The following is a 20,134-nucleotide window of genomic DNA, read 5'->3' on the forward strand; positions in this document are numbered from 1 at the left end:
TATACTTTCTCGATGATATTCCTCATGGTTTTCTAGATTAGGATGCTAGCAAGTAAAAATTTTGTAACTTTTCATTATTCAAACAATAACATTTAATTGCTGAAATGGGAACACCCCTTTAACATTTTTTTAACCCCTTCAGGACGCAGCCACTTTGCACGTTAAGGCTCAGTCGTTTTTTTTTTTAAATCTGACCAGTGTCTCTTCGTGTCGTAATAACTTTTTAACACTTTAACTTATCAAACTGATTTTGAGATATTTTTCTCGTGACACAATGTAGTTTATATTAGTAGGATCATTTTGCTGATTGGTTGGGTTTTTTAGACTTAAACTTGAAATTAGAAAATTTGAAAAAAAATTACTATTTTCTAGCTTTCAAATGTTCTATTTTTTAGACAAGAAGTCATACCACAAATTTTTTTTATAGAAAACTTTAGCCATTTGTCTTCTTTCTATTTCGTAAATTTTTTAATGTTTGCTTATTTTTTACAAATTATAAAACATTTTTAGTTTTTATAGCAAGTTCTCAAATTGCATGCACCACTACCGCCTTCAAACATGCGGGCACAACTACATTGTCCGCATACGGCATGCACTACTACATCCTCCACATGCGGGGTTCACTATTACATCCTCCACATACAGCGTTCCCTACTACATCCTCTGCATACAGCGTTCCCTACTACATCCTCTGCATACAGCGTTCACTACTACATCCTCTGCATACAGCGTTCACTACTACAACTTCCGCATACAGCGTTCACTACTACATCCTCCGCATACGGCGTTCACTACTACATCCTCCGCATATGGCATTCACTACTACATCCTCCGCATATGGCATTCACTACTACATCCTCCGCATATGGCATTCACTACTACATCCTCCGCATGTGGCGTGCACTACTACATCCTCCACATACGGTGTGCACTACTACATCCTTCACATACGGTGTGCACTACTACCACCTCCAAACATGTGCGCACTGCTACCTCCTCTATACATGGCGCACACTGAGCTATGCATACTTCACTTACAATTAGAATTTGGGGTAGAATTGGCAGACAGTCTTCCATGATAGAAAGGAAAAATATGCTCATTTAATATTCAAGAAGCCTTGTGACACAACTTAGAATAATAGCTATTCCAGAAGGAAAAGACAACCATGAAGACAGCACTGTTACATCCTTATTGCTTCTCATTAATGTGGTAATAAGAACTGGTTTAACTAACCCAAGTCTATGGTTTTTTGCCAAGCTAAACCAGTTCCCTTTACTGCACTGATGAAAATAAATCACTTAGGGACAATGCTGTCTGCAATTGTGTGTCTTCTTCTAATATTGCAACCTGAAATCTTCATTTATAAACATTGATTTACAATTGTCGGAATGCTATGCTGTTAAATGCATCAATCACTGACAGTCGATGTCCAAGACATTTTTGGATAATCAGAATGGTAAATAATAAACTTATACTTTTGGTTATTTGTTTTGCATGGTGGAAATAATCTACTTGTGTAAAGTGTCTATGTAAACAACCACAAGGTATAGTAAAAGGTTATATAAACATAAGGGACCATTAGTAATGCAATCAGACAAACAAATAAATATGAGATAATATTAGCAAACCATTTAGTTGTTGTGTTCAGTCACAAAAAGAACCATGGAGATCAGTTTTGCTTTTGTGCTGTTGCTTTGTGGTAAGTACTTGAATTCATTGTATCCATTTATGTAGAAATTTCTGTTTGTATTTTATGACACTGTTAGCAATATGCAAACTTCTGGTGATCTAGTTAGCAATCCAATATTATCCAAGATGATACAAAACAGAAATTAACATTAGTGATACAAAATGTATTTAATATTAACTTTTAAGACTGACTGAAAGTGCACCAAAAAAAGTATTCACCCCTTATTCCTTTAGATGTATCATTGCAAACAAACTCGGAAGACAACATCCATGTCTATATTGGAAAATTGTGTTAATAATAATTCTTTATTTATATAGCGCACACAGATTACGCAGCACTGCACAAGCATATAAAATTGGTCCCTGTCCCCATGGGGCTCACAATCTAAACAACCTAAGAGTATGTTTTTTGAAGTGTGGGAGGAAACCAGAGTACCCGGAGGAAACCCACGCAAACTCGGAGAGTACATACAAACTCTTTGCAGATGTTGACCTGGGTGGGATTCGAACCCAGGACCCCAGTGCTGCAAGGCAGAAGTGCTACTCACTCAGCCACCGTGCCACCATGCTGTGTTCTATATTTCTAGCCATAGGATTTAAAATGCTTTACCGCTTTTAATTTTTGGAGATTCCAATACATTTTTAAAACTACTTAGATGTTAGTTAAAACTGGTACAAGTGAATACTTGTACAAAGAAACGTATCCCTACCCACAGAGTGTAGATAAGTATAAGATTAGTGCAGCTCCAGCTACATGTTGTTCCAATGGATGGGAGCCACAAACCACACATCTTTAATAGAGGTTTGGACTTTGGGCTACCATGAGGCTACCAAAAACATAAATTTAGTTTATCAAGGCAGATAATAACAATAATGGGGCAGATAAATTAATACTGTCTTAAAATTAGATCACAATCGCTCATCCTGAATAAGATACCTAGTGCATGTTTAAACAATGTGTCTAACTTTATGTAAACTTTTAGTTAGTACAGCTGAAAAAAGATATGTTCAAAGGATATCAGGAAACTGAATTCTTTACAATGAAATAGATACTTTCTGGAAGAATTTCTTCATAACAAGCTTCTCCATTGGGATCCCAGTAATCAGCAGTTATTTTAGGGAAGATTGCTCCATCTGGAAAAAAGTTTACTTTAGTAGCAAGGTAATATTTAGTGTTATACTGTAGTCTGCGCAATTCAGGACAGGTTGTACAGAGTAAGAGACAAATCCCATTATAGACAGGAGATGATTTTTTTTGGACCAAAGAAACTAACTCTATGCATTCAAAATTCCTTCAAGCTTTTTATAAATATATATAATGATAAAAATAGTCTGCTATGGCACAAAAACGGAGTTGTATCATTTTACTCAATGATTTCTTTATCAAAGGATTTAGTGGGGTTTATGAATGCTAAGAATATTCGCCCACGTGTATTGTCACATCTCAGCTTATTTACAGTATCCATACATTGTATTTTCATGTTTCTATAATCATGACTCTTAAACTCTCTTTTCACAAACCAACCTTGTGTACTCCTCCCGTCTGTTATCCTGCAAGCGCTAGATACCAGGCTACAGGCTTCTCTGCAGTCATATTCACCATGGCTTCTGTATATACCATGGCAGCTGGTTCATGCAGCCGTAACATTTGTTATTAAATTATTTTATTTATTCTGATCATTTACAAAGAATAGCTGACCATTATACAAGCAATGTTAGCTCCTTGTAGATTGTAAGGTCCTGCAAGCAGGGCTTTCACTCCTACGGGGAGTTTAATGAAAGTGTTGGTGAATAGACCAGTGCAGAGTTAGACTACATAGTAGTATTCTGCAGCAGATAAATCTTGCTGGATGATTTATCTGGAGTCCACTTTAGACCAGCTATTGGTTAGTCTAGTTTCTGACTGAATTTTCTGGCACACAGTCTAAGCCATTCCAAATTTTTTCACATACCATGCCCATTTTTGGATTAACTCGGGGAAACTGCCCAAAATGGACTAAAACCCTTAATAAATGGTGCAAGCCATTTCAAGTGCAAATTACTCCAGAATTCTGCCACAGACATATTGATGATTCTCTCCCCTATTGCTATTACTCTGCAATGTCTTATTTTGTTTCTATATGTACCCCATGATATCTGTATAACTCTGTTGGCACTAGATAAAGAGTTATTCTAATTGTTGTTATGTATAATCACCTTAAAAGTACCAAATACAGAACAAACCCTAGACCAAATGATAAATAAGACAGACAACATGCCAGACAATAATTAATAATATAGACCCCATATTAGATAATATATGAAACAAATTCCAGTCCAGAGGATAATCAGACACACCACAGACTAGTGGTCATCATTGTTATGATATATGTATATTAGAAAAGAGCGAATCTCATGAAAAGAAATACTCCACAAACCCATTAAGTTTTTACTTTTTGAGAGTCTCCAAGCCTTGGCAGAAATTCTGTGTCAACCAGAACAATGCACCAGACCATGGGAGAATGGGATCTTTGAGGTTAGATAGGGCTTCCCTGTCTTGCCTATCCAACTTCTTGGAAACATTTCTGGCATTGCCTGTGCCCCCACCCTCATTGTGGTAGAATTTCGGCATGACGTGGAGGCTCTCAAAAAGTAGCCAGAGCTGCAGGAAGCCACCTTTCCTGAAAGTCTGGTAGTGGGAGTACCCAGTCCATAGAGACTGAGTAAGAGCTCCATGATGGTGGCTACTTTTTGAAAGCCTCCTGGTCTTGGCAAAAATTCTGCTATGACTGTAATAAAAGACCAAGTCAAGCTTCAGGAGGGTGGCTACTTTAGGAGAGGCTTCAGGTGCTGGCATAAATTCTGATGCGACAGTAAAGAATGGCCTGGCCATGCTTAAAGGGTACCTAGAGACAGGCTATGGTTTCTACAAACAACCAGGTTTTAACTGGCTCGATTTGGACCCAAATCAAATTTTTGAAAAACAAAAGTCAAATCAGTTGAATCCATTTTTTTTTTTTATTTCACTAATTTCTAAAATTATTACAAAATTAAGACAAATAATACAAATAATATTACATACCCTAGACCAGAATGTTAATAATACTGCAGACCCTAGAATAGCTGGCTTATAATACAGAATCCAGACCAGACAATTGATTAGTATTTGTAATGTGTGTGACCCACAATTGATGAGAGTTACATAATAGGTTACATGTTGTGCATTGTTATTTATTCCAGACCATGAGATATTTAGTAGTATTATACTATATAGTATCTCAAAGGTTGTTACATGAAATACATAGGGATATACGTGTCTTAACGGTGTCGTGTGTTAAAGTGACGGGTGGTACTTATTATTATTTATTTACCATTAAATGTTTCTGCTATTTTGTGTTTTTCAGGATCCTTTGTACGAGGTGCTCCACAAGAATCAGAAGAGCAAAAAGTAATGGTTACTAAAACCAAAGCTAACTCATCCCCCGCCGTCATGCGCACATTTAGTTTACTAAAAGGCCAGTGTGGCTGTTTTGAGTTTTCAGGGGACAAAATTGTATACAAACCAGGAACTATGTGTGACAGCATTTTGTTATGCCGCATGTTCCATAATATCGCAATCATGCACGGTGTACAGCTTCAAAAATTTGGAAAATTTATTACAAGTTCACCTGATTTTTCAGAACTTAATTATTTGAAAACAAGTAAAGAGATAGGTATGTATTTAACTTTATAAAGTGAATATAAAAATTACAATTTTCTATTTAGATAAGTTAGAATGCTGTAAAAAAAAAAACAAAGCAAAAGTGTCTTGGTTGGAGCGAGCAGTGCTGTATTAGTGCCTTCTGGGGAGATGATCCATTGTTATGACAGCCCAGAGTCTCCTGTAAAGACCATTAACAAAAATGCCATGTACTGCAATACTACTGTATTGTAGTATATGGTATGAGCAATCAAACCCTCTAGGGTTAAAGTACCCTAGGGAGCCTGAAAAACTGTAAATGAAAATTTTTGAAAAAAACTAGACATTCAAACCCCCTCCCTATAAATCAAAAAATAAATTAATAAACATAATCATATACATATTACATTGTACCACATCCCAAAACTCCTGATGGTGAACCCTGTAACAGACATTTTGCAAACACATAAAAAAAACTATTGAAAGGTCAAATCTATTTAAACATAATAAATATGTTAGAAATTTAATATCTCAGTGATTGTGGAGAACCAAAGAATAAAGGGAAGATGTTATTTGGCGTAAACAGTGAAAGCTGTAAGAACAGAGCCCACAAGAAATTGCTCATATGCATATTTTTCTTTGTTAATTTTACTACTGTATATATTCGGGCATAAGCCGACCTGAGTATAAGCCGACGTACCCTAAAAACTGGGAAAATCTATTGACTCGAGTATAAGCCTAGGGTGGGAAATACATTGGTCACAGCCCCCTAGTATATAGCCAGACCTCTGCCCCCTAGTATATAGCCAGTAGCCTTGTTGTAAATAGCCAGTGCCTGCCCCCCATATATATAGCCAGTGCCTGCTCCCCACCGTATATAGCCAGTCCCTGCCTCCCCATATATATAGACAGTGCCTGCCCCCCAGTATATAGCCAGTGCCTGCCCCACTGTTTATAGCCAGTGCCTGCCTTCCAGTATATAGCCAGTGCTGTCCCCACTGTATATAGTCAGTGCCTGCCCCCCCCCTCCCCTGTATAAAGCCAGCAGCCCCCTATGCTCTGTACTCACCTATCCGACGCCCTTCCCTTCCTCTCGCAGGTCCTTTTCTGTCTACAGCTCCGGCTCCGTCTTCTGGTCCCCACGCTGTGCAGTTGCATATACCTTGACATCAGCCGCTTGCTGACATTATAGTGTGTGCCAATGGCGGCATAAACAATATGATGTCAGCAAGCGTCTGATGTCATGGTGTGTGCAATGCAGCCGCGGGGACCTGGAAAGGGAGCCAGAGCTGGAGCTGAAGACAGAGGAGGACCTGCGGGGCTTTGGAAAGGTAAGTACAGAGGTGTTTTTTATATACTCAAGAATAAGCCGAGGTAGAGTTTTTTAGCACATTTTTTGTGCTGAAAAAATTGGCTTATACTCAAGTATATACATTAAAATTTTTTCTTAGTTTCCAGGACATGGCATTGAATATTAATATTAGAAAGAATAATATTTTTTACACAGAAAACAATGCCTCTTACAGCCGTGTGCACAAAAAATGACACATTTACACAAGAAGGTAGCACATTTACATAAAAGTTACACATTTACACAAGAGGGTACAAAAGCTAATACAAAAATGGGCATTGGTGGGTATAAAATTGTTATTTTTGGAAGACTTTACTCTATTGCCACCTTTGACAAGCATTGTAAGGGCGAATTCTGACGAATGTATGCCTCTCTGGCCGTAACCGGGCAAGCATACTGTGGGGAGTTGGAGAGGAGGAAGGCTGACCCCTCCTTTCTCCATTGGGACGTATGCCGCACAGCCGTACAAACGGGAAAAGATAAAATAGAACGTGTACGGAGCCATACGTGTGCTGCACCTTATCGCTCCTGGCACCTATTGCCTATTGCCCGTCTATTGCCGGGGACGTAAAAAAAAGTATAAGTCGGCACTCAGATGTGATACTCCACCTAATAGAAGTGTGGCATGCTCTATAAAGAACTATACAGAATAAAGGAACCATCTCACCTGCTAAAATGGACTTAAATTTTTTATTTATATCAAAGAGAAAAAGTCTTGTGTGTGTATAAATATATATATATATATGAATGTCTTTTTAAACGGTCAAAATAGGCATTCAGCCATATATATATAATACATTTCAGTCCATTTTACCAGAGGAGACGGCACCTTTATTCTTTATAGGATTCACTAATATATGATACAATATATGATACAAAATAAAGAATGCTTGTGTCTTCTAACTTTCCATCAGTGGTCAGCAAAATGGCTGTTGGATACCTTTAATTCTTTTATTTGTTTAATTTTAGTTTCCTTTTTATAAAATATTTTTCTAACCTTTTTGCTAGATTTCAAGAATATCAATAAATCATGCCTTTCCAAACTGCTACAGGTATATTGCTTCTTCTTTATTCATATTCTCCGGTACATTTTATATGGGTGAAAATTGTGAAAATCTAACTTATGGGGCATGTGAAATTTAGTATTTATTGTTTCTACATCTTTTTTAAATTCCACTTTGCATCAGTATTGCAGTATACCAGACATGTGAAATAACTTTATTTTATGAAAATGTGCATCTTTTTATAACATTTTATGATAAATTTCCACACTGCAGACTCTGTAAATTTGCAATTCTTATCTGAGTTCCTGACTCAGTGCTGTGTACTGTAGAAGATTTCACTGTTATATACATATTATGATGGACAATGTGCAGCATAATATCTATATAAATGTGCACTTTCGCCATTCTCTAGTGTCTCAGGTTGGATGCCGGGGTCCCTGAGACTGTGGGCCCCATTGCAGCTGCCTTGGCTGCGACCTCTGTAGTTACAACCCTTTCTCTGTGCTCTTACTTCACAAGCTCTTGTTATACTGCAGTTGCACGTCTCAATTTCACATTTCCCCTGCACTCCCTGTAATCGCAGCCAGCACACTGTGCGAGGGGGAAAGTGCTTCTTCAGAATTTAACAGCATGATAACAAGCCCATAGCCTTCCGGGCTCATTAGAATAATTTTATAAGTTGATTTTAAAAGGAAAGAGGCCATGGATAACAAATATAAGAAGATTGCCATAATGACAGTGCCAGGTTCTATGAGCAATAGCCCCCAGTTTATTATGATATATTGTGATTTATGCAAAGTGTGCTAAAAAGTTAGTTTGGTGCTGTGCAATCAAAAGCATTGGCTTTCAGAATGTAAACCCTGTGGTCTATCATAATCTATAAATGCCTCATGATAAATTGAAGGTATCAGGATCAGTCTCTGTAAATAAATAATTACCGTTCAGCAGAATGACTCAGTAACAGAATCGCCCGCAGTGCAAGTCAAAACACTATAGAACAAATATGGGGTCCAACCCAAAATAAACAAGGAGATATAAAATCGAGATAATCAGAATATAAATACGTAGAATTAGCCGGAAAAATACGTAATATAAATATAGCCCATAGCTACCTAACCATGGAAATGGTTACCAAAGAGAGTACCGGAATGAGAAAGATAAATATTTCCTTGTTATGCAGTGGTATACTTCAAGCTTGTAACAGATTTCTTTTTTACAGATAGATGTCCCTTCTCTTCTTTTAAAATTGCAAAACCTGCTTTGTCTGTTTCAACAAGGGAAGGTAAACAAGAAACAAAAAAATCTATTTCTTAGCTAATGTGTTACATCTTACAAAATACATATAGACTACGGAGTATCTGGTGGCTCAGTGTAACACAGTGACATTTTAATGAGATCTTATAATTTCTTACAGGATGAGCACAACGAGGCTTTGTATAAAGAATTTCTGAAACAGCTGAATACTGCCCTTGTAAGTTTTCTTTTCAGGGTACGGGGTACATTTGCACGATCCCTCCCCTCTCCATAGAAATGCACGGCCTAAGGGCCATACACTCAGGGAAAGATACGACCTGTCCTATCTTTATCCCGTGTACAGAGCGGTGTGGTGCCACACGTGTGGCCATTGCCATGTGGCCTTTGCCATCTATGGGGGACGTATGTATGGCCGCAAGCTTGCAGCCAAACTTACGTCCCCCATACGGTCGTGTGAATATGGACCATGTGTATTACTTCCCAGTTGTAGGTTTAAAGAAAACCCATCAAACCCTTGGTGCACGCAGTACTAAAAGGTTGCTTATTGCAAAAACAATGTTTTATCTTTTTATGAAAAGATTTGGGGGGGGGTGCAGGTACAGCAGGTTTCTCCACTCTAAGAACCCCCACAATCACATTGTCATAGTAGCAAGATCCAATTGTATAATTGATGTCCACCTAGTAGATCCTATGAGCTTATAAGAACTGTAGAAAGCCACTGGCATATCGTAGTGTATGATACAAGGGGTCTCCTACTTAAGAACACCCAACTTACAGACGACCCCTTGTTATAAATGGACCTCGGGGCGTTGGTAATTTACTGTACTTTAGCCTTAGACTACAACAGACAACTATAACAGTTATCACAGGTGTCTGTAATTAAGCTTTATTGTTAATTCTGGTTCTTATGACAACACAAGATTTTTAAAATCCAATTGTCACGGAGACCAAAAAACCTTTGACTCGGGCTGCAATTATAAAATATACAGTTCCGACTTACATACAAATTCAACTTAAGAACAAACCTACAGAACCTATCTTGTATGTAACCTGCCTGTACTGGTGTTCAAGCCCTAGTGTTAAAGATCCAAAGTGGGACTAATAGAATTGTGCAAAATAAAATCTTAATTTATTTCAAAAGATCCTGTTGATATTTCTCGCATTAAAATTATGTCTAGAAAATACTGCCTTTTTGATTTTTATTCTTCTATAACAATTCTTTCGATAAAACTGTGGAGTTATTTATTTTGCACATTGAATGCCATAAAAATAGAATAAATCACAACAAAGCTGTGGTATCAAATGGTTATAGCAAAAACTGTATCTCCCTCTGTAATTAAAAGCTCTCAGAATATGAAGCACAAAACAAAGTGTTTTTATTGTGCAAAAATAGTAAACCAAACATAAAACTGTAGACACTGAGTCTTCTCACATGAGGACGTCAGGTTCCCCCACGGATCCATAAAAAGCTCATCTGAGATAATGTGCCTCCGGAGAATTGAGACACACTGGCGGACAACAATTTGTTCCAAATGGAAGTAGTGAGATAGGGCATTAGCTCAGTAGAGAAGACAGGTCCAGAGATGTCTTCTTTAGGATGGGTTCCATTGTTCACCTTCCAAACAAAGATGGCACCTGCAGTAGTCTATCTTCCCAGACCATGTCCTGCTTACCAAGAATTTGGGTTATACAGTTGCATTTGTGTCTGGCTATCACAATCAGTCAATGTTGACTTCATTTGTAGTTGTGTCATGAATGAAAAACCTAGACTGCTAAAGTCTGTACCATATGGTACAAGAAACAACATACAGGTTCTGTTTGGGATTAGAATATGGTGGTTTATCCAGGCATATTTTCCCCTAATTTTGTAACACTTCTAGATACCAAAATTATGATCACAAATTTATGGGACCTGCTGGTATTTTAACTTCAGAAGTGTAAAATCTAGCAGCCAAGTTGCAACATCGGCGAGGAAGGGTCCGGCTGGATACCTTATGGAACCGGTATGCTTACATTCTCAATGTGCAGCTACTCTTGTGTAAGGGCTATAAACAGCCCAAAATATGAGCAGGTTTTAGAGTGCTAGATCATTCTTTTAATTGTGCAGTTTATTTTGAGTTGGAAAGAAGTTTTGTCTTTTTCTTTGGATCAGCACTGAATAGTTATTGGGTTTAGTCCTTAGTCTCTTTTTTACATTACTAACTACCATACGATATAAACTATGATAAATATATACCATATTACGGACCTGCAGCTATCTCAAAAATTTGAGTCAAACCAACCACTATCTTTTTAACAGTACTGTGTTTACGTTTACTTAACAGTATTTAGACCTGCATGTATAAGACATTTATGTCACATCATGTGGTACAGCACTTCAAAGTTATTGCAGTAAAAGGTTCCCTTGAATAACCCTTTATTAAGTTTGTGCTAACTTTATTTTTTATCTGATGTTTCTTTCCAGAAAGATGTTGGCTGTTCACTGGATGAAGTTCTGATGACAAATAATATTTTGGTATGTGGACGACAAATTACATGTTAAAAATTAGTAGATAAAATGTGTGTTGTACATGTGTTTTTTGTAAAACGTATAACACTATTCATAGATTTAGAATTTTTAGAATTTTATGATGCTCTGCTTTATGAATAGGTGTCTCATGGCTACACTATTGCAATAATCCTTAATGGATCAGTGCCCACACCTGTTGTTTCAACCGACTGAGGTCCTATGCACACAAGCGTCGGCCATACATACGTTCCCCATAGTCGACAATGTCCTATCTTTCCTCGTGTTACGGAGCCGTATGCCATGCATCTCTATAGAGAGGGGAGGGGTCACCACTCCTCTCCATCACGGCGAACGTATGCCGTCGGAGCAATGGGCTGGTGGACATACATTCATGTGAATGTAGCCTGAGACTGACCCGCTAAAAAATAGACATGTCTTAGTCCAGGCAATTCTACACAGATCGCTCAGACTGTAGTTTATGGAGATTCATGAAAAACTGATGCCAGACTGACGCTAATCCACCATCTTTGAGATAACTGAAAATTAGAGATAGAGGCTACTAAAATAGAGCATAAAATGATGAAGACCTGTAATCCACAATGTACCGAAAAAGCAAAGTTTCTTAACAGGTTAACATGTACCCTTTAAGATCTTCAGACTTGTCAGATCTACCATATATTCTCCTAGATAACAGTTTAATACTACACATACTGTGTAATTCAGGATTAATTACAGAAGTGTTAGTGGATGTCACAGTTGTGATTTTCCATTTATTGCCTGGCTGTACCTGGACATGCAATCTTTAACATTTTAGCCTGCCTATTAACTGGATAATCCTGACTGGTGTTATACTACTCTTACTCTTGTAAACAATACATAATATTCAGAATTTAATTTTAATTTTGTAGGAGCAAATTACTGACAACGCAGGGAAGATTGCTGATCAACTAGTCTTTGAAATTCTCAAAATTGCGGTAATTTTTTTAATAATATGATTTTGCTTGATACATATTGCATTGTTTTAAATTACTCACTAAAATATATGGATTGTGTAATGAAATGCAGTGTACTTTTTATTTCCAAACTCTAGTGGCAAAAATATTGTTTATATGCTATGGCTGTAAACTTCTTCTAAATGTCACTTTAAGCAGAGAACCAAGTTCCAATTTAATAGATAGCAGTAAACTGAAAACAATTATTCAAGTGACTTCCACCATAGCAATCAATTAAATATTTCTAGGATATTTTATTTAAATTCAGAAGTTTATAACTAATGGCAGAGCTTGCATCTGCTATGGGACACTTTGTGAGAGGAGAGCAAGGCCTTTGTGGGTCTCATACCTTTTGCTTCATATAGTATGAACAAGCAGCTAAGGCTGAATTCACAAAAACGTATGGGGGACGTATATACGGCCACAAATTTACAGCCGCATATACGTCCCCCATAGTTGTCTATGGCACCCGGGCTTGGTACAGTGTGCATAACCTGTGCTCGCCGTACCCAACCGTGACCGCAAAAAAGATAGAACATGCTCTATCTTTTGGCCGTAAGCACGGCGTGCTGCACTATTCTCAATGGAGAGAAGATGGGTGAGCAGCATTCGCTTCTCCTTCACTCCACCGCACCAGACATGTGCCGCCCTGCCGTAGCCGTGTGGGCACATGTTCGTGTGCATGCAGCCTAATACTGAGTTTTATTAAATCCTGTCCAATACCACTGCAATCTCCTAAATTCCTGATCACATGACCACGTCTGCATACCACTGTGAGAACTCTATCAGCACAATGATATGCTTTAAGGCAGCGTTGCATATTAAAGTGAATCTGTCTACAGTTGACCATACTAAGCAGTAGAAAGTGTTAGATATTGGCCCTGAAGAGCTGTGTAATTGTATATGGATTTGGAGAGCCCAAGTCCACTTCAGAAGCCCCTTAGACACCACATGCGGCATGTAAGGGGTTGCCACCCGCGATCGGAGTGTTACAAGCGAGTGTCAGCTGTAATATACAGCTGACACCCGCAGCTTTTGAAAATGGTTCCGCTTCAGGAGCGGGTGGCAGAAGCTGAACGTAGCAGTATGTCACGTTGCGGGATGTCCCTGCACTATATTACAGCACTAGATGGCGTGTTGAGAAGGGGTTAAAAAGCAGACATTTGCAACTAGAATAGTCATTTACCACATTAACAATGTTTACAGTGTGTTTATGATTCATTTAAGGTTAGTTTTATTGAATAAAAATTGATTTTCTTTTAAAAATAAGGACATTTCTAAGTGTATGTAGTGTATGTATTGCATCCAGATGGCCTACAGCACTATTCAAAAAGGTATTAACTGTTTAAAATAATAATAAGCTTTATTTATATAGCGCCATCAAATTCCGCAGCGCTTTACTTATCATAGGAGACAGTAACAGTTTTTAAGTATCTACTTGCGAAAATATATTAATATTGTTTTTTTTTAGGATGACCTACAAATTACAGGAAAACTGCTCAATGTAGTATGCAAGTTACTGGTAAGAATCACTAATATGTGTAACATTATTCAGGGGAATTTATCATAGAATATGTGCCTTTTTTGGCATAGGTTTAAGGCAAAATTGTTGCATTTGAGCTTTGGCGACTATTCCCAATATACTCCACTTAGACATAGACCCATATCAAAACTACTAATATAAAAATGTAACTTTTGCAACTTTAAAAAAAAACAACTGTAATTTAGGGGCCAACCCACTCCAGTACCTGCCTTACTATATTACAGCACTAGATGGCGTATCAGTCCACTAGTTTAGGTCAGCATCATTTTCCTCACCTGACTACTGTATCAGGCACTAGATGGCGCACCAACACTATTTATTCTCATTCACATTTCAGTATACGCTCACAATAAAGGGGTTGCCCGAGAGTTGCAATAAATTAGGAGCTGGGCTGGGGCAGGATTTTAAATAAAAAATCAACTTACCTCCTCCGTTGGTCCAGATGTCCTGGTGTGCTCAGTGGTATATTCTTCTTATATGAGATGCAAGCTTGCGCAGCAATTTAAAGTAGGCTAAGGTGTTTTATATCTTATATTTATCTATCCACAAGCTGGTAAGATTGAATTGTCCCTCACTCAGCTATTAGGTTAAATATCATATCTGCAGTATAGGATCAGTGAACTGCAAGTTTCTCATAATCTTTAAAATCTTTAAAAAAAACATATATTGCGATTTACCTCCCTAACATGTTTCACCGCTACCGCAGATTGCATAGTGGTGTTTGTGTGATGTCCAGGGGCGTAACTTGAGGGGATGCAGAGTATGCGGTCGCAACCAGGCCCAAGAGGCTTTGGGGGGCCATAAGGGGTCACTTTCTCATATGAGAAGACTAGAACTATGAAACATAAGTTATAGTCGGGGGCCTGGCACAGACTTTGCACTGGGGCCAATCAGCTTCAAGTTACACCACTGGTGATGTCCCATTCTTTCCTCTGATGACTCCATGGCGAAACATGATATAGCTTTTAATAGATTTTTTTCTGAGCGCGACAATAAAGTTTTTTATTTGTATAATAATTAAAGATATCTCTTAAAGGAAACCCACCACTTCCGATGGTGGGTATAAGCAACAAATGCCGTACACCTGCTCAGGGTGAGCTGGCGCTTACTTTCGTTATGTTTTTAAACCGATATAAAGTGTTTAAACGCTCTATTAATCTTTATATACAAGTACCTTCTGGCACAGTGGTCCGCGCTCGGCGCACCATGCGCGTGACCACTTCCTATTCAGGCGCACAAAGTGGTGGCGCTTATAGTGCACCAAGCGTGGACCACGGTGCGGTGTAGCCACTTCGTATATAAAGATTACTAAATCGTTTAAACGCTTTACATCTGTTTAAAAACATAATTAAAATAAGCGCCGGCACCAGCTCACCCTGAGCTGGTGCACACCATTCGCAGCTTATAACCACCACCGGAAGTGGTAGGTTTCCTTTAATACACAAGCTATTCCAAGGCACAAAGGTCACATTATGGTGTTCTATATAAACACTGCTCTCTTTTTTGTGTCATGTTTTCAGTACAGTATAGGAATCGGAGTAATAGGAGGTAGGGACTCTCAGCGTCATTTTAGAATATGAGTCCAGGTTCTGGGTCTGTTTTCATTCTGAGAAACAAGTATTTCACAGACTAAATAGAGCCAGCATTACTGTACAATAGAACTAAAGGGGTCTTCCAGGGCCTGCTGGGGTCTGAAGCTCATCTGACATTACAAGCAGTGACTGGTTTCCTTCACATGTAATATACTCACCGGCCACTTTATTAGGTACACCTGTCCAACTGCTCGTTACCACTTAATTTCTAATCAGCCAATCACATGGCGGCAACTCAGTGCATTTAGGCATGTAGACATGGTCAAGACAATCTCCTGCAGTTCAAACCGAGCATCAGTATGGGGAAGAAAGGTGATTTGAGTGCCTTTGAACATGGCATGGTTGTTGGTGCCAGAAGAGCTGGTCTGAGTATTTCAGAAACTGCTGATCTACTGGGATTTTCTCGCACATCCAGAAAAAACATCCAGTTGAGTGGCAGTTCTGTGGGTGGAAATGCCTTGTTGATGCCAGAGGTCAGAGGAGAGTGGGCAGACTGGTTCGAGCTGATAGAAAGGCAACAGTGACTCAAATCGCCACCCGTTACAACCAAGGTAGGCAGAAGAGCATCTCTGAACGCACAGTACGTCCAACTTTGAGGCAGATGGGCTACAGCAGCAGAAGACCACACCGGGTGCCACTCCTTTCAGCTAAGTACAGGAAACTGAGGCTACAATTTGCACAAGGTCATCGAAATTGGACAGTAGAAGATTGGAATAACGTTGCCTGGTCTGATGAGTCTCGATTTCTGCTGCAACATTCGGATGGTAGGGTCAGAATTTGGCGTCAACAACATGAAAGCATGGATCCATCCTGCCTTGCAGTGTCGGACTGGGTATCCTTAGGCCCACCAGAGAAAATCATTTTTGGGGCCCACTCTTCATTATTCCCAGGGAAATATACTCTAGCAGCCTCCAAGTTATGGTGTTTTCTGATGGGCCTGTGGGATTCCTTATTGGGTTGAGCCAGGGCCCACCGGAGGATCCTCTGGTACTCTGGTGGGCCAGTCCAACACTGCTGCCTTGTATCAGCGGTTCAGGCTGGTGGTGGTGGTGTCATGGTATGGGGAATATTTTCTTGGTACCAATTGAGCATCGTTGCAACACCACAGCCTACCTGAGTATTGTTGCTGACCATGTCCATCCCTTTATGACCACAATGTACCCAACATCTGATGGCTACTTTCAGCAGGATAATGCGCCATGTCATAAAGCTGGAATCATCTCAGACTGGTTTCTTGAACATGACAATGAGTTCACTGGACTCAAATGGCCTCCACAGTCACCAGATCTCAATCCAATAGAGCATCTTTGGGATATGGTGGAACGGGAGATTCGCATCATGGATGTGCAGCCGACAAATCTGCGGCAACTGTGTGATGCCATCATGTCAATATGGACCAAAATCTCTGAGGAATGCTTCCAGCACCTTGTTGAATCTGTGCCACGAAGAATTGAGGCAGTTCTGAAGGCAAAAGGGGGTCCAACCCGTTACTAGCATGGTGTACCTAATAAAGAGGCCGGTGAGTGTACATGGGCGATACTTTTACTGAAATTACTGATATATTTTTAACAACATTTTATTTTTTTAGTTTCTTTCTAAGTTACCAGGATGTCTTTAAATCATAGTTTAATAATTCTGTTTTGTATTCAGGGAAAGACACTCTCTGACCTTAGTGGCATCTTGGTAAGTAGAAAGTAACAAATAGACAGTGCTTGGTATTCTTTACTAAAGAAGTTTTGGTATATTAACTGGTTATTCAATAAAAGTCTAGATAGTAGGATTATCCCCTCAATGACCCTAAATTTGTTTAGAAAAGGGGCATTCATCTCTAAAACAATGTGTTATAAATGTCCTGGATGAGTATAGTCTTTAAATGGTTTGGTTAAATATTATGTGTGTGTGATTTAAGTGTTTGTTTAAAACCATGTGAATGCAGGCTAACAGCCCATAAATTGGTTCTTACAGCTGAAATAGTTCCATCAGATCCATCATTAAAATAGCATGCAGTTCTTAGTCACATCATAACCCCATCGTGACCATGAAAGCCTTAGAGTGGCTCTTTATTACCACTGAATTAATAACTACAGCATGATAATAATTGTCACGTGTAAATGGACCCAATTCAGGTCCAGTGCCTGGGGCAGGGTGAGACATATCTTAATACCTCAGGCAGTGGCGTAACTTGAGGGGGTGCAGAGGGTGCGGTCGCAACCGGGACCAAGAGGCATAGGGGACCTATAAGGTCTCACTTTCCCATATGAGAAGACTATTACTATAAACCATACATTATAGTCAGGGAGCCTGGCACAGACTTTGCACTGGGACCCATCAGCTTCAAGTTACACCACTGACCTCAGGCTTGCCTCAGGGTTTTAATTATAGGAACGTTGAAGTGATTTTCTAAATACATGTTTACATTGACATTTTGGTACACTTTTGTTTAGGGTAACGTCGGTTCAGGAGTGAAAAATATTGTCGGTGGGATTTTAGGATGAAGATCAAAAAATTTCTTCATAAATAAATTGTAAGTAACTCTAAAATAAAATCTTTATTGTACACAATGTTAAACCCAGATGGATAAATCCAGAACCAATTAAGACCTAGTGTAATTGATGTATTTTACATGATGACTTTTACCTAGTACTTACTATGATGCATATTCTTCCATTAAGACAGATGTCATATTCATTGTGTATATAGCACATATAAGATCTCATATGTTATTCCATCAGATTCTGCCACTATGTGAACACTGTAATAATATACATCTTCAAAACACAAACTTGTATGTCAAATGGAGCATAAAGCAGGGATCTGTGGATGAGGTTTCAGTGTGGTATTCAAGGATTCTGAAACCACGAATCTTTTTTAATTAAAATAAATTGGTTTTTCACATTGAGGGTGGTTTCACATGAGGGATTTTTCACTGAGCTCATATTGGTTTAGGGAGACGCACAGATTGGTTTCCTCTTCCCGGCTTCAATGATTTGTCACTGGTGCCTTACTGAACCCTTCCTTTCAATGGGCTTTTTCACACTTCCATTTTTTTCCACTGATCCAGTGTTGTCAGTGAGCACAAAAATAACAGGTTCTAAACCAATCACTGAAGCTGATTGAAAAAAATGGGTCAGAAAGGCATTAGTGAAAATCACTGTAGCCTGGAAGAGAAAGTTAATCAGTATGTTTCCGTAGGCCAAAATGGGTTCAGTGAGAAATCACTGATGAGAGAAAAAAAAACGCCAATGTAAGTATACCCTGATCTAATGAGAAGCAACAGGTTGAAAAACACTTGTGAATCCACCCTGGAGTTATATGATCATGAGTGCCATCCTGCATTGTTTAATTCAAATTTCCACCACCAATCTGCTACCCGTGACCATACCCTCCTGCTGTCTGTTCCTGCGATATTGTTTGGCAACAATATTTCTTTCTATTTCCTTGTTGGAAAATAACATTACAAGTAGTTTTTTGAGAGAAAATAATCAATTTTCCTTCTAGCTGGAGCTCCAGAGTTCCTCTAATCCTTCTCCTCTAGTGTTAGATATCCATTCAATGAAATCCAGCATTAGCATTGACAGATCCTTCTGATGAAACTATGCCTCAGTTCAGACCAGCACCACCGCGTTTGTTCCCCTTTCGTCTCTTAATTGATTCTTGTCAGACGATATTACTGCGAGGAACATACAGGCAGATGGTGTAGTGTGTTTCAACAGGTTAAGAATTTATTTAAAAAACACTCACAAACATAAGTAAATTGCGTGTCAAAATTAGTAGCGGGATGCTAGCTCAACCAAGCTGCCCGACCCAGGGTTTCACCTCCAGGGCTTCTTCCGGGGCGTTTTCTCTCAAAAAACTGCTTTATTATTGAGACTTTTTAGACCGGTCTTGTTCCGTGAGTAGCTCCGTAGGGGCGAATTGTGCACCGCAACAACAATTGTTTTTCTGAACTTTACAAGTAATTGCAGGATAAAACATCTAACCTAGGATTTTCAATGATTTAGGAAAGGTATTCTTTAGGTTTGGTGGGAGTCCAAATAGTGGGACCACCCAGATGCTTCTCTCGTTTTCTGTGAACAGACGATTAGTTTAAAACTTGCTACAAACCTCTCCAACCACTAAAAGGTCTTCATTTCACTGTATAGATAATATTTCTCTTCCGCACAGTTTCTTATATCCCTGTAGATAACTGATCTTTCTGTTCTTTCACAGGTGTCTGCTCTTTTCTTCTGGATGTTAAATCATGTTGGTTAGAGTCATTCAGCAATCGTGTGTCACTTCATATACAGTCTCATCTTCAAGTAGATTCTCAAATAAATGTAGTAATCTCATTACCAATTCTGTGTATTATTTCCCAAGCATTTTCACACAGTGTACAATTAAAAATCTAACTTTAGATTTAATAGATCTGATGAAAGCCTATGATATATGCCAGATAGTGTCATTTGTCACTCATTGGGTCCCATTGTAAAAAGTCAAAACACTGCTTTTTCTTTGTGGTTGAAACACATTGCTCCATGTCAACAGCATATCTATCATCTTTT

The 20,134-nt window shown here is 38.8% G+C and overlaps 1 protein-coding gene across 1 annotated transcript in view; it reads left to right on the forward strand.

Annotated features, from left to right (window-relative positions):
* LOC140126523 (uncharacterized) overlaps nucleotides 1–19,934 on the forward strand; it is a 72,190-nt gene extending 52,256 nt beyond the window's left edge. The window contains exons 2-11 of the mRNA XM_072146063.1: nucleotides 5,074–5,382; nucleotides 7,708–7,751; nucleotides 8,923–8,985; nucleotides 9,118–9,174; nucleotides 11,422–11,472; nucleotides 12,375–12,440; nucleotides 13,930–13,980; nucleotides 17,244–17,276; nucleotides 18,038–18,117; nucleotides 19,803–19,934. Of these exons, the coding sequence (XP_072002164.1) occupies nucleotides 5,074–5,382; nucleotides 7,708–7,751; nucleotides 8,923–8,985; nucleotides 9,118–9,174; nucleotides 11,422–11,472; nucleotides 12,375–12,440; nucleotides 13,930–13,980; nucleotides 17,244–17,276; nucleotides 18,038–18,088 (725 nt within the window). The 3' untranslated portion in view covers nucleotides 18,089–18,117; nucleotides 19,803–19,934. The remainder of the gene's footprint in view (nucleotides 1–5,073; nucleotides 5,383–7,707; nucleotides 7,752–8,922; nucleotides 8,986–9,117; nucleotides 9,175–11,421; nucleotides 11,473–12,374; nucleotides 12,441–13,929; nucleotides 13,981–17,243; nucleotides 17,277–18,037; nucleotides 18,118–19,802) is intronic.
* The last annotated feature ends 200 nt before the right edge of the window (nucleotides 19,935–20,134 follow it).

Source organism: Engystomops pustulosus, chromosome 4, assembly GCF_040894005.1.
Source record: "Engystomops pustulosus chromosome 4, aEngPut4.maternal, whole genome shotgun sequence".
Taxonomy (NCBI): domain Eukaryota; kingdom Metazoa; phylum Chordata; class Amphibia; order Anura; family Leptodactylidae; genus Engystomops; species Engystomops pustulosus.